General features: G+C 42.0%; 1 protein-coding gene across 2 annotated transcripts in view; it reads right to left on the bottom strand.

Annotated features, from left to right (window-relative positions):
* Positions 1-11,991, bottom strand: part of KCNN2 (potassium calcium-activated channel subfamily N member 2) — a 138,403-nt gene extending 126,412 nt beyond the window's left edge. The window contains exons 1-2 of one of the 2 annotated variants that reach the window (XR_012715529.1): positions 10,899-11,991; positions 10,446-10,541 (exon numbers count right to left, since the gene is read on the bottom strand). Coding sequence is in view for 1 of the 2 variants with exons in the window: in XM_075272245.1 (XP_075128346.1) it covers positions 10,446-10,541; positions 10,899-11,861 (1,059 nt within the window). In the remaining variant the exon portion in view is untranslated. The remainder of the gene's footprint in view (positions 1-10,445; positions 10,542-10,898) is intronic. The other variant, XM_075272245.1, reaches the window with a different exon arrangement.
* Between the last annotated feature and the right edge of the window lie 1,076 nt (positions 11,992-13,067).

The raw sequence follows: 13,067 nt of genomic DNA, 5'->3' as shown, positions 1-13,067 counted from the left end.
TCACAGTGCAACTCCATTAACTAATGTGAGCGAAGGTGTTACAAGGCAACAATATGATCATTGGTTATACAAAGACAATCATGGCCATAGTTGACATATAGCCTTATTCTATATTACTTCCATCCAATTAGGAAAGTGTTAAGGAGTTGGACAATCTCTTTATCTAAGAAACTGACAATCATGGGCCAATTTTTGCATAGATAAAACCAATTTCTGTAATTCCCTTTGTTAGATTAGTCTGCACAAACACACCTGTGTGTAGCCTCTAAAACCCAATTGCTACTACTGAGCTGAATAAAGTGCAATACGGTGACTCATATACTATGGTTAAGAATAGCAAATGAAGATTTTCACTCACAAAGGCTAATAAAGCTAATAAGTTTAAGGCTGGAAGGGATATTTGTAAGCCATGATGCCTTCCTCTGTGTAATCTGAACACCCATGGCTTCATATAAAGAGCTGCATTACTGTCTTACATATGGTATCTTCTCTAATGAAGCTGCAACAACATACAATAGCTTAACACACAGTCTGACTCCAATTCTAAAAGCTGTAAGATTACAGGCATATATCATTACTATCATTACCCATGGTGGGATACTCACAGTGTATAAGCAGATTGTGTGTTTTAGAATGAACACCATCAATGAAATAGTATTTAAGTTGTAATTGTTGTTTTTAATGCTATTTTTAGACATTTCCCATATGCACTCTTTTATTGCAATGGGAACGAATCTTGCTTCAGTGCTAAGTAATCCCAGAGAGACTGCTGGCTGAATGAAGAGTGATACCTATTACGATGCTGCCTGGAACATTGCATGCCATTTTCCTAGTCACATACATTAGAAGGAGGAAAGGAAGGCTTGTTTACCACACATCAATATTTCAGAGATGCTATGATTGTTATTACATCTACATAATTTCTAATGCTTTTCGCTGCATTATGGTAAGCACTGCAGGAGTAAAGGGTGGATTAAAAATAAGGTATTATTCACACAAGCATTCATGCAGCAGAGGTTCACATTTGCCCTGCAAATCACTCAATACTGGTGTCTATGTTGTAGAAGCCTTTGAGCCCCCTCAGGCTCCAGGGCCTGGTAGTGATTGCTATCTCTGCACCCCAATAGCTACACCCCTATTCACAACAGCAAATTAAAACTTGTCAGCTATGATTTACTGTTTGTTGTTACAATGAAACATCAACCTTTGGTTTCTTTGATTGCTCATGTCTACTCACTGGGAAATATGGCATGTGTTTTTTTTTTCTATGGTAAGACAGACTGTGCTGCATGGCTTCTTGTCCTTAGCCTTACCTTTTCCTTGTCCCTGCTAAAGAGATTTAGCTAGAAATGCTTGACAGCTGAGGAAAACCGTTATCGTCAGCCTAAATGTTAGACAATGAAAATCCAAGCAGCGAATTTAGAGGCTGGATAAAGGTTATAATTTATGATTGTCTTTATTTCTTAGTGACATCTTAGGTTATAATTAGTTGTGTTCTGGCTATCTGTATTGTATAAGGGAATGTCCATCTATTGAAGGAATGTACAGTATTTATCTCTGGAGTACTGAAATAAATTGTAAAACAGAGGTTAATTCTAGTGTGTGTGGGTGTATGTATGTGTACGTATGTGTGTGAGCATGTATGAGTATGTGTGTGTGTGTATGCATATGTGTATGTGTGTATGAGTGTGTGTATGTGTGCATATGTGTGTAAGTATGTATGAGTATGTGTGCGTGTGTGTGTGTTAATCACAAAATGACTCATGACACTACAGTCTATTCAATGTGATTCCTTGAGGAAAACAACTTCAGTGTTCTAATATCACTAGAATTACCCCTTATTTGCAAGTCCCAGATATGAGACATGTTCTAGTTTTATTCTGCACTTTATATAATGCACACCCTATTCAGACACATAGGTTAGTTTGATGCCTGGTGTTTAACAGGTCCATTTGGGATGTATGTTGTATTAACCGATCAATTTATTCAATCTACACACATACAATAGCATATTTTTCTTTAGCAGCTATTGCTTTTCTTGGACTAATACTTATGATGTCTCCTATAAGCAAACATTTTACTTTTGTGCATGACAGCCCAGATAATTCAGCTGCTTTTAGCTGCAAACCTAATAGCATTCTGAGCAGTCACTACTCCATTACACAGTATTGGGAGAACATGCATATCATTTGCAACAGACCTTGAAATATATATTTCTATTAATGTTGGTTTATCAGAATGTAGATTACTATACACACAAGCTAAAATGTCTACAGAACAAGTGTGAAAGACAGAAGGAACGGAAAGAAGGAATCCTGCTGTACAAAATGTAAAATGCAGCTAGTCCTAACACTCCCTCCCCTTGGTATTACCATAGTGCTGTAAAATCTAATTATTATGTATTTTTTAAAATAATACATTTTCTTTTCCTTGGCAAGTCATGTGCTGATTTACATCAATTTGGTTTCCACGGATGAAAAAAATCCAACCTCCACCCACCCTTCCTAAATACACAGTTCTGCACAATGCTGCTATTAACCCATTTTTATATGTATATTATATATATATATATATATATATATATATATATATATATATATATATATATACATTAGCACCTATATCTAGTGATTTGTAGTTGTGCTCTGTAAATACACTAGCTGTGTGTGCTTGCAGGAATCCCCCATCCTTCAGATCCACAATGCAGGCAGAATCCTAGCCCAGTACAGATAAATAATTCCTTCTGCACACAGTGTCTCCCCCCTGGCTGCTCCCTCCATCCTGTCTGCACTGATGATTAGTAGTGGCTGCCTCCAGTGCTCTCCTTCCCACGCACTGCGGCGACGGGCATGCGCAGTAGCAGCCTCACAGCAAGCCTGGAATTGCCGGGTGATTCCGTGCCGGGGTAACCCCAGAAAGCGCCTCATTAATAATCCGCGGGCTCGCTCAGCAAAAGGCAAGCGGCTATTTTTAGCTTGGGAGACATTAATAATGCAAGAAGCTCACTCAGTAGGTGAGGGGGCACCTGGGATTGGCAACTGAGACGTGTACTAGCTGCAGCATGTAACATTAGCGGGGAAAGCACAGGGATTCCCCCTCATCCGCAAGTGGTCTCCAGCCAGACGTGAGAGAACAGCTCCTCTAGCGATATGTGATTCCTCCCAGATCCATGCAGGGAATACAAGGACGCCGGAGATCGCTAGATTCCTATTTACAGCCTAATAATCGCAACATGTTCAGCAATTAGTTTGCAGAGATAGAAGTGAGCAAGGAATACACGGCATTAATATCTGCCAGGGCTCCGACTGCATACAGACTACGTAGGACAAGGAAGTCAGAGATGTTATATCACTGTATATAGAACAATATGGGCAAGGAATACATAGCATTAATATCTGACAGAGCCGGGCTCCGACTGCATACAGACTACATAGGACAAGGGAGACAGAGCTGTAATATCACTGTATATAGTACAGTATGTGCAAGGAATACATGGCATTAATATGTGACAGGGCTTCGACTACATACAGACTACATAGGACAAGGAAGTCAGAGATGTTATAATCTCTGGATAGAGTACAATATGTGCAAGGAATATATGGCATTAATATCTGACAGAGCCGGGCTCCGACTACATACAGACTACATAGGACAAGGGAGTCAGAGCTGTTATATGACTGTATATAGTATAATATAGGCTGATAATGGAAGCTTTACAGACTACACAGGACATGGGAGTCACAGCTGTAATATTACTGTATATAGTACAGTATGTGCAAGGAATACATGGCATTTATATCTGACAGGCGGAACTGTAATATCACTATATGTAGTATAATAATTGCAGGCAGCTCTCCCTGGTCACGAAAGCTTTACAGACTACATAGAGTGTCAGAGATGTTATATCACTGTATGTAGTATAATAGGTGCATGGAGCCTTCTGTGGTCATGAAAACATTATAGACTATATGTGACAAGGAGGTGAGATCTGTAATAACACTGTATGTAGTGTAATATGTGCAGAGAGCTCTCCCTGGTCATGAAACATTACTGACTACATAGGACAAGGGAGTGAGATCTGTAATAACACTATATGTAGCAGATCATGTGCAGGAATCTCTCCTGGCTACTGACTACATAGGACATGGGAGTGAGAGGTGCAATAATACTGTGTATGTGGTATAACATGTGCAGGGATCTCTCCCTGGTCATGAAAGCTTTGCTGACTACAGAGGACATGGGAGTCAGAGCTGTAATAACACTGTATGTAGCAGATTATGTGCAGGGAGCTCCAGTAGTGGATACTGGCAGTGTGCAGTGTGAGCAGACAAAAGCTTTACCGACTACATAGGACTAGGAAGCCTGATCTGTAATAACATTGTATGTAGTATAATATCTGCAGATATCACTACCTTGTCATGAAAACTTTGCCGACTACATAGGAGAATTAGAGCTGTTTTATGACTGTATATAGTAGAATATGCGCAGGGAGCTCACTCTGGTCATGAATGCTTTACAGACTACATAGGACACGTGAATGTGAGATGTAATATGTGAGTATGTTGTATAATATGTACAGGGAACTTACCCCGCTATGAAAGCTTTGCTGACTACAGAGGACATGGGAGTCAGAGCTGTAATAACACTGTATGTAGCAGATTATGTGCAGGGAGCTCCAGTAGTGGATACTGGCAGTGTGCAGTGTGAGCAGACAAAAGCTTTACCGACTACATAGGACTAGGAAGCCTGATCTGTAATAACATTGTATGTAGTATAATATCTGCAGATATCACTACCTTGTCATGAAAACTTTGCCGACTACATAGGAGAATTAGAGCTGTTTTATGACTGTATATAGTAGAATATGCGCAGGGAGCTCACTCTGGTCATGAATGCTTTACAGACTACATAGGACACGTGAATGTGAGATGTAATATGTGAGTATGTTGTATAATATGTACAGGGAACTTACCCCGCTATGAAAGCTTTGCTGACTACATAGTTCATGGGAGTTAGTGTTGTAATTACTCTTTATGTAGAATATTTACAGGGAGCTCTCCATGGACATGAAAGCTGTACAGACTTCATGGGACACGTGAATCCGAGCTGTAATATCACTGTATGTTGTATATGTGCTGGGATCTCTCCCGGTACTGACTACATAGCACATGGGGTGGGGGCTGTAATATCTCTTTATGTGCTAGAATATTTGCAGGGAGCTCTCCCGGTACTGACTACATAGCACATGGGGTGGGGGCTGTAATATCTCTTTATGTGCTAGAATATTTGCAGGGAGCTCTCCTCGGTACAGATTACATAGCACATGGGGGGGGGGGCTGTAATATCTCTTTATGTACTAGAATACTTGCAGGGAGCTGTTCCTGGACATGAAAGCTTTACAGATTAAACATGACTAGGGACTAGAATCTGTAATAACATGGTATGTAGCATAATATGTAAAGAGAGCTCTCTCTGATCTGAAAGCTTTACAGATTACATAGCACTAGAAGGTGTCAGCTGCCTAATTCTGTACACGTATGTGGTGTAATATGTGAAGGGAACTTCCTCTGGTCCTGAAAGCTTTACAAATTACATAGAAGAAGGGGATGAGAGCTGTAATAATACTGTATGTAGCATAATATGTGCAGGGAGCTCTCTGTGATTCACAAAGTACACTGCACAAACCTATAGAAGCTGTAACCATACATGTAGACATTTACCATACATGTAAATGTGCAGGAAGGAGGTCCAGAAAACCTAACAGATTACATAGGACAAGGATGTAAGAGCTGGTATAACATTGCATGTGGCTCTGTATAATACGTGTAGGAAGATCAACCTGCTCCTGAAATCTTTACAGACTAGGTGCATAGCACTGTATAACACATACAGGGAGCTGTCCATGGTTCTGGAAGTTCTGGTACCTGCATAGTACCATATAATAATAACATTATTTGTATATAACATGTGCAAAGGACTCCCTGTGGTGCTGAAAGCTCTGAAATGTACGAAGCATCGAAGGTATGAGAGAAGTGATAATACTCTAGTAAATTGTATGCACACAGCTCTTCAGAACATAAGATTTGCACAGAAAAGGGCGTGAAAACAGCAATAACACTCTATGGAGTATATAAGATGTATATAAAGCTACCAAGTGCAGAATCCCTAATATTCTACAAGGAATAATAAGCCTGATGACAGTAATATTGTATGGTGTGTGTATATATGTGCATAATACATTTTTCTTTGGATGATAGCTTTATAGACGACACAAGACATGCGAGCAGTAGTGACAACCTTATGTTGTGTATTACCTGCAAGGAGCTCTATGAAGTGATAGGACAAGGGCACGAGGACAGTAAAACACTGTATGTAATGTCATATCTGCAGGGAGATCTTTCCGGATACTGAATGCGATACAATCTATATATGACAAGCGCAGAAGGAAAGTAATAACACAGTATGTAGTTAAATATACGCAGAGAGCTCCCATAGGTGCTGGCAGGTCTGCATTGTACACAGGACAAGGGCATTGGAGCAGCAATAATACTGTATTGTGAGCTGTGTGAAGCTGTTCAGAGACACAGGAGATGGCCATAAATCCCTATGTTCACTATGTGTAGTATGTTCTGTGCTCTTAATACAATTGAAATCTCTACTGTCTACATTTTACTACAGCACGTAGATATCAATGGCAGTGTATAAGATATATTAGGGCAGGAACCTGTCCATGGTGAAAAAGAACATGATAGTCCATACTCTGTAAGACAGTTTTAATGCATAATAACATATAACATAAGATAATCCTTTAATAGTCCCACCATGGGGAAATTCAGTATGTAAAGATCCCCATGTAATGTAAATTGGACTAATACATTAGAAAACTAAAACTGACATTTAGTGTTATAGGTGAGCTGTTTGTTCTGTTGCCTACTCTGTAATGTACAGGACAAGAGGATGCAAAAAGATACTGAAATATGTAGTATACAATATATAATGTGTGCAGTGTGTACTATAGATTCTCAGTCCTACAAATGAAAAGAACATGAGAACAGTAATGAAGTATTTAGTGCAGAATGCCTAGGTTGTTCTTGGTGATGCTGATGTGCAGTAAAGCTCTGTAGTTTACATAGGTGTAATACTGTATATACAAAATAGGTGCAATGAGCTCTCTATTGTACATTCTGGAAGGAATATTAGAGCTAAATGTATAGTAACATGTTCTGGCCATTATATACAAACTGGGCGCTCCCTGTAATCTACAAAGGACAAGAACATAAAGGAGAGATAATAGTACAGAAGAAGAGCTGGAAGCTCTCCAGGTGACTGAAGGCTCTGCCGTCTATATAGCACATGAGCCTAACAGGAGTAATATCACCATAGTGCAAGGAACTCCCCAAGGAATAGAGCAACAACATGGGGGCACAGTGATAATGTATATAGCATGCTGTATTTCCATACAAGATGCCCAAGAAGTGTAGAAAGTGTAAAGTAACCATAAGAGAGGAAAAGTGATATGTGTATTGAGCTCTACGTCCGTAGTTTACATAGGACATCAGCATTGTACAGTATGTAGTGTGTCTCGTATATGGAGCTCTCCGTGGTGCTGAACGCCTTCATTGTACAAGGGCATGAGACATGATAGGAGTAGTATATACCATATGTACGCAGTGTATAACGTGTAACATTAGACGTGCTTTAGTTCCATAGTACATCAGCACTGTACAGCATGTAGTATGTATTGTACATGGAGCTCTCCGTGGTGCTGAACGCCTGCATATTGCAGGAGACATGATAGGAGTAGTATATACAATATGTATGCAGTGTATACAATGTACCACTAGACGTGCTTTAGTTTTACATAGGATATCAGCACTGTGCAATATGTAGTATGTCTTGTACAGGAAGCTCTCCGTGGTGCTTAATGCCTGCATTGCATAGGAGCAGGAGACATAATAGGAGTAGTATATACAATATCTATGCAGTATAAAGTGTAGCACTAGACGTGCTTTAGTTTACATAGGACATCAGCATTGTACAATATGTAGTATGCCTTGTGCACGGAGCTCTCCGTGGTGCTGAACACCTTCAGTGTACAAGGGCATGAGACATGATAGGAGTAGTATATATGTTTGCTGTGTACAAAATGTACCACTAGTGCTTTGGTTCTATAGGATATCAGCATTGTATATTATGTAGTATGTCTCGTACATGGAGCTCTACGTCATGGTGAACGCCTGCATATTACAGGAGCAGGAGACATGATAGGAGTAGTATATACAATATGCACGCAGTGTATAAACTGCACCACTAGACGTGCTTTAGTTACATAGGACATCAGCATTGTGCAATGTGTAGTATGTCTTGTACTTACAGCTCTGAGTGGTGCTGATCACCTTCATTGTACAGGACCATAAGACATGATAGAAGTAGTATATACAATATGTTTGCAGTGTATACAATGTATCACTAGACGTGTTTTGGTTTTATACGACATCAGCACTGTACATTACGTAGTATTTCTCGTACATGGAGCTCTCCGTGGTGCTGAACACCTTCATTGTACAAGGGCATGAGACATAATAGGAGTAGTATGTACAATATGTATGAAATGTATAAATTGCACCACTAGACGTGCTTTAGTTACATAGGACATCAGCATTGTATACTATGTAGCATGTCTTGTACATAGAGCTCTCCGTGGTTCCTAACGCCTTCATTGAACAGGAGCAGGAGACAAGAAAGGAGTAGTATATACAATATGCACGAATTGTATAAAGTGTAGCACTAGACATGCTAAAGTTACATAGGATATCAGCACTGTACAATATGTAGTATGTCTTGTACATGGAGCTCTCTGTGGTGCCTAACATCTTCATTATACAGGAGCATAAGACATGATAGATGTAATATATATTTGTGCTGTGTACAAAGTGTAGCACTAGATGTGGTCTACTTTCCATAGAACATCAGCATTGTACAATATATAACACTTCCAGCACATGGAGTTTTCAAGGGAACGGAGCATGAGGCATGGTAGGAGTAGTATATATGTAGGCAGAATTTCAGGTTTCTAGGCGTGCTTTAGTTTACTAATGAAAGGAACATTGCAGGAGTATTAGATGTCCTATACAGGGCACTCTCCCTGGTGCTGATAGCTACATGGTGTAGTCTACAGTACAGAGGAGCAAAAGAGGAACATTAACTCTAATGTAAAACCTGGGTAAAATAAGTGTGTGTGTGTATATGTGTGTGTGTGTGGGGGGGGGGGGGTATGTGTGTGTATGTGTGTGTGTGTGTGGGGGGCTCTATTCGGTGCTAAAATGTGCAAGACTTTGAAATGAATCATTGTGAGTGATAAAGCGGGGCGTACTGCAAAGGATACGAGTAATATACTATGTATTATGTATTACAATAGTGTCTAAAAACGAAGTACAGTAAAAGATCCAACACCTCATCTGAGGATCATTGGCTTTAGAGTAATCAAGAAGGTGTCTAAATGCATAAAAAGCTTTTATTCTGCACAAATGTAATCCCTGTAGTACTAGGCATAAAATAAAGAGAGCAAAGTGAGGGGAAGGGCTTACTGGAAAGTTTGTCGTTTGGCAGATGTCTGCAGTTAAATGCCAAGTTTGGCTCTGCTACATCTTCAATTCACAAAGAACATAATATTCAATTCACACAAAACATGAAAAGACCAGAAACTATTGACTTATTATTTCATTAGCATCACACATGACATAAGGTTATGTCTCTCCTAGCACCCCCAATATCCACAGTTTTTTTTTACATGTAAACATCTTGAAAATAGGACAAAACAATTTACTCAATCCATAAAACTGCACCAAACACAACATGGGCATGTCATATACCATCTATAAGGACTATTACATCACACGTGTGTCATCCATTACAGCACAAGTATACTGCACACCTATAATAAGACACATCTGCAGGTAATATTACAACTAGAACTGTATTTCATTCCAGTAATTCAACTTCCACTTCTCATGTACTAATATTGCTATGTCGGTAAAGCACTTGACAAATCACTAAAAATGAGTAAAAGGAACCCGTAAGATAACTGGGTCGAGGAGATGTAACTATTCCCATAGGAAAGGTAGTAAACAGGTTAAGTAAGGAGCCCTGAGCCAAGATGAAACAATCCTACTGTCACGTACATAGGTCGCTCCTTTCAAACAAACAACGAATTAATGACATTTCGTGCGTGAAGTAATGTTCACACAGCAAGAAAACTGAAGCTGTTGGTGCGTTAGTGCGCCTCCAGAAAAAGGAGTGAGTAAACATTCATATCTATTATACATAGAAAATAACACACAAAATATTCTGCATTATATACAATACAAGCACATACAACACAGATCAGCTTTACTAAACACAGTCTGAATTGTAACTTGGAAGGAAGAGATAAAAATGTCATTTACCTGAATTTCCCTCGCGTGGTACACAATAATAAGACCAAGCAGAATTATCGTGGAAAGGCTTATAAGGCATTTTAGAGCTAAAGAATACAGCGAGCCCTGCAATAGAAACAGGATTCAGATTGGTAAAAGTGACAACAAAGTTACATCGTCAGATCAGACTAAAACAAAGTAGTCACCAGAAGTTCTGGGAAGTGAACAGATGGGAATAGTCTCCTGGGGGTACAATCTGCAAGGAAAGGGCAGCTGCCAGGGCAACTGTAGCAGGGCAGACACAAACAGCTCTAGCTTACACTAAGGAAGCATTTAAAGGGGCACTACAGGTAAAGTAGTGGCGCTTTCTGTAACTTATAGCATTGCTCTGCCATCAGCCTCCATTTAGCTTGCAATGACTTATAATAGGGGGAAATAGTTGCACCTAAACTAGGATAAAGTTTGGGCTCGGCTCCCGAGTACCTTGTCATAGGCTCCCCAGGACAGTTCAGTCTCAATAACCATGACCACGATCCCAAACATCCCGAATATGAGGGCATAGTCACTCAGGCGCTTCCTCTTCTCGAACAGAGCCCTGCGGTGCCCGAGCTTGTAGCCGATGTTCTGGTTCTTCTTCTTGCTGGACTTGCTGCCCCCACTAGAGTTCTGCCCGCTCGCTCCTGCCGCCTGCCCGGAGCCGCCGTAGGGCACCAGGTTGTTGGAGTTATGCTCGGGCTTGGACACGACGATCTCCGGGGCGGCGCTGGGCACGGGCTGCAGGGGCTGGGACTCCGAGTCCAGTTCGTGGAGGTTCCTGCGGGACGCGCTCAGGTTGCTGAGCGGTCTCATGACCCCGCCGTTGTACCTGCAGCTGCTCATGGCTATTTCCGTGAAGGGGTTACTCTCCCGGCGCTGGCTGTTGGGGCTCGCCTGCTGCCGGCTGTGGCACTGCTGGTACTGCTGGTGCTGCTGGTGAGGTCTGGAGGAACTGGCATGGCTGGAAGGCGTCAGCTCACTCACGTTCAACTGGCTGCCTTGCCGGGAGGAGGAGGAGGACAGGGGCGAGGAGTTGCTGCGGAAAGCGCCGGCGGTGATGGGGGACGAGGTGCGGAGAAGTGGCAGGTTATCCCCGTGGAAGGAGCAGCTGTTGCACTGAAGGCACGGGCCGTCCTGCTGGAAGAAGAGCTGCTCGTCCGGACTGTGCGGCTGCTGCTGAGGAGGAGGAGGAGGAGGCGGCTGCTCTGAGAAGAAACCGTGCTGGAACTGCAGCGATGTTTCCATGTCAGAGCTGTTAAAGCTGCAGGAGGATCGCCAGGCTGTGCACCCAGCGCAATGCGTTCTGTCAGGGATGGGGAAGTCCTCAGTTCGGGAGGAAGGGCCCATTTCGGCTCCCGTAGAATCCAAGCAGCACGTCCGATTGGTCGGGCGAACCAAAACAAAGGGCATGACGTCAGCGCCTGGGCGGGGTCAAACAATGAAAGAGCTTAGTGTGGACGGGCAGCGGCTCAGTGTGTCCTAGTGCTGGGACGTGCGGCCAGCGAGAAGCCTTCTGCGCTCATGTCTCCCGGCTTCACGCCGCCGGCACTGGGGAGCAGCTCTCAGGTGGGAGTCACTGAGCGCCTGCCATGTGCTGAGGGGCGCCCCGGCACTCCGGGGGGAGGGGCACTGCTGCCATTACTACTGGCTCAGGCGATCCACATGTGTTCTAGGAAGTTGTGTGTGAACACGTCCCCAGCGCTGGCATCCCTGGCGCTGAGCAGCAGATGTTACTGGCGCTGAGGGCGGGCATGTCATCTGCGGAGACGCTCACAAGACACGATTTCTTGCCATCAAGTCAGATCCTGCAAAAGATTTACATAGAGGAGTTGAGGATTGTATGTAGGGGTGGTAAGGAAGAGCAGACACATCACCTGTCATATAATATAGGGTTAATAGTTCTACCACTGCCTGTGCCATCCTATGAAATCCTTAGGGTCCATAGAACACGGGTCAGACACCAGCTGGAACTACAACTCCCAGCACACCCTGTAGTTTCCCAGCTGCTGAATCTGCCATAGAATCACCCTGTACGTTTGTGTCATACATTCAATTGCTAAAAAATCATCTATGAATATCTACATGGCCGATTTGCTTAATTGTGGCAGCTATTTACTCAGATCCCTCATAGACTTGAGTCTTGAAAATGATCAAATCTTTGAAAATGACAAAAATAGGACATGACCCATTTCCTGATGGACAATTCTTATGTTCTATTGTGAAGTTTAGAATCATGTAATGTATGAAAAACATTGTTATCTTTAAAAGCTGAATGCTAGATGTAGTTGCTTATGCTTGAAACTGGTCTAATGTTAAATGATAAGATGGCACCTGTATCCAAGATGGGTGCAAGAAAAACAAATGCTTGGCTTGCTGCCAGAAGACAGCTCCCCAAGGTTACCACTCAGGACCAGGAGTAGCTGGCTGTATATGGCACTGCTTAAACTTTTTCTGTTTGATTGAGATGTACCATACCAATCAGGAATGAACATGAAAACATGCGTTGTTGTTATCTCTCTTCCTTTCTCTGCTACTATTTAACTCCCGTGTGTTTAATAAAAAGTGCGTCAGCACACATTCCTTAGCTGAGAGAGGAACGAATATCAACATAGAGTG

The sequence above is a fragment of the Leptodactylus fuscus genome, chromosome 1, assembly GCF_031893055.1.
Source record: "Leptodactylus fuscus isolate aLepFus1 chromosome 1, aLepFus1.hap2, whole genome shotgun sequence".
In the NCBI taxonomy this organism is placed as follows: domain Eukaryota; kingdom Metazoa; phylum Chordata; class Amphibia; order Anura; family Leptodactylidae; genus Leptodactylus; species Leptodactylus fuscus.
The sequence above is the reverse complement of the archived record's forward strand: the minus strand, read 5'-3'. Positions and strand labels throughout refer to the sequence as shown.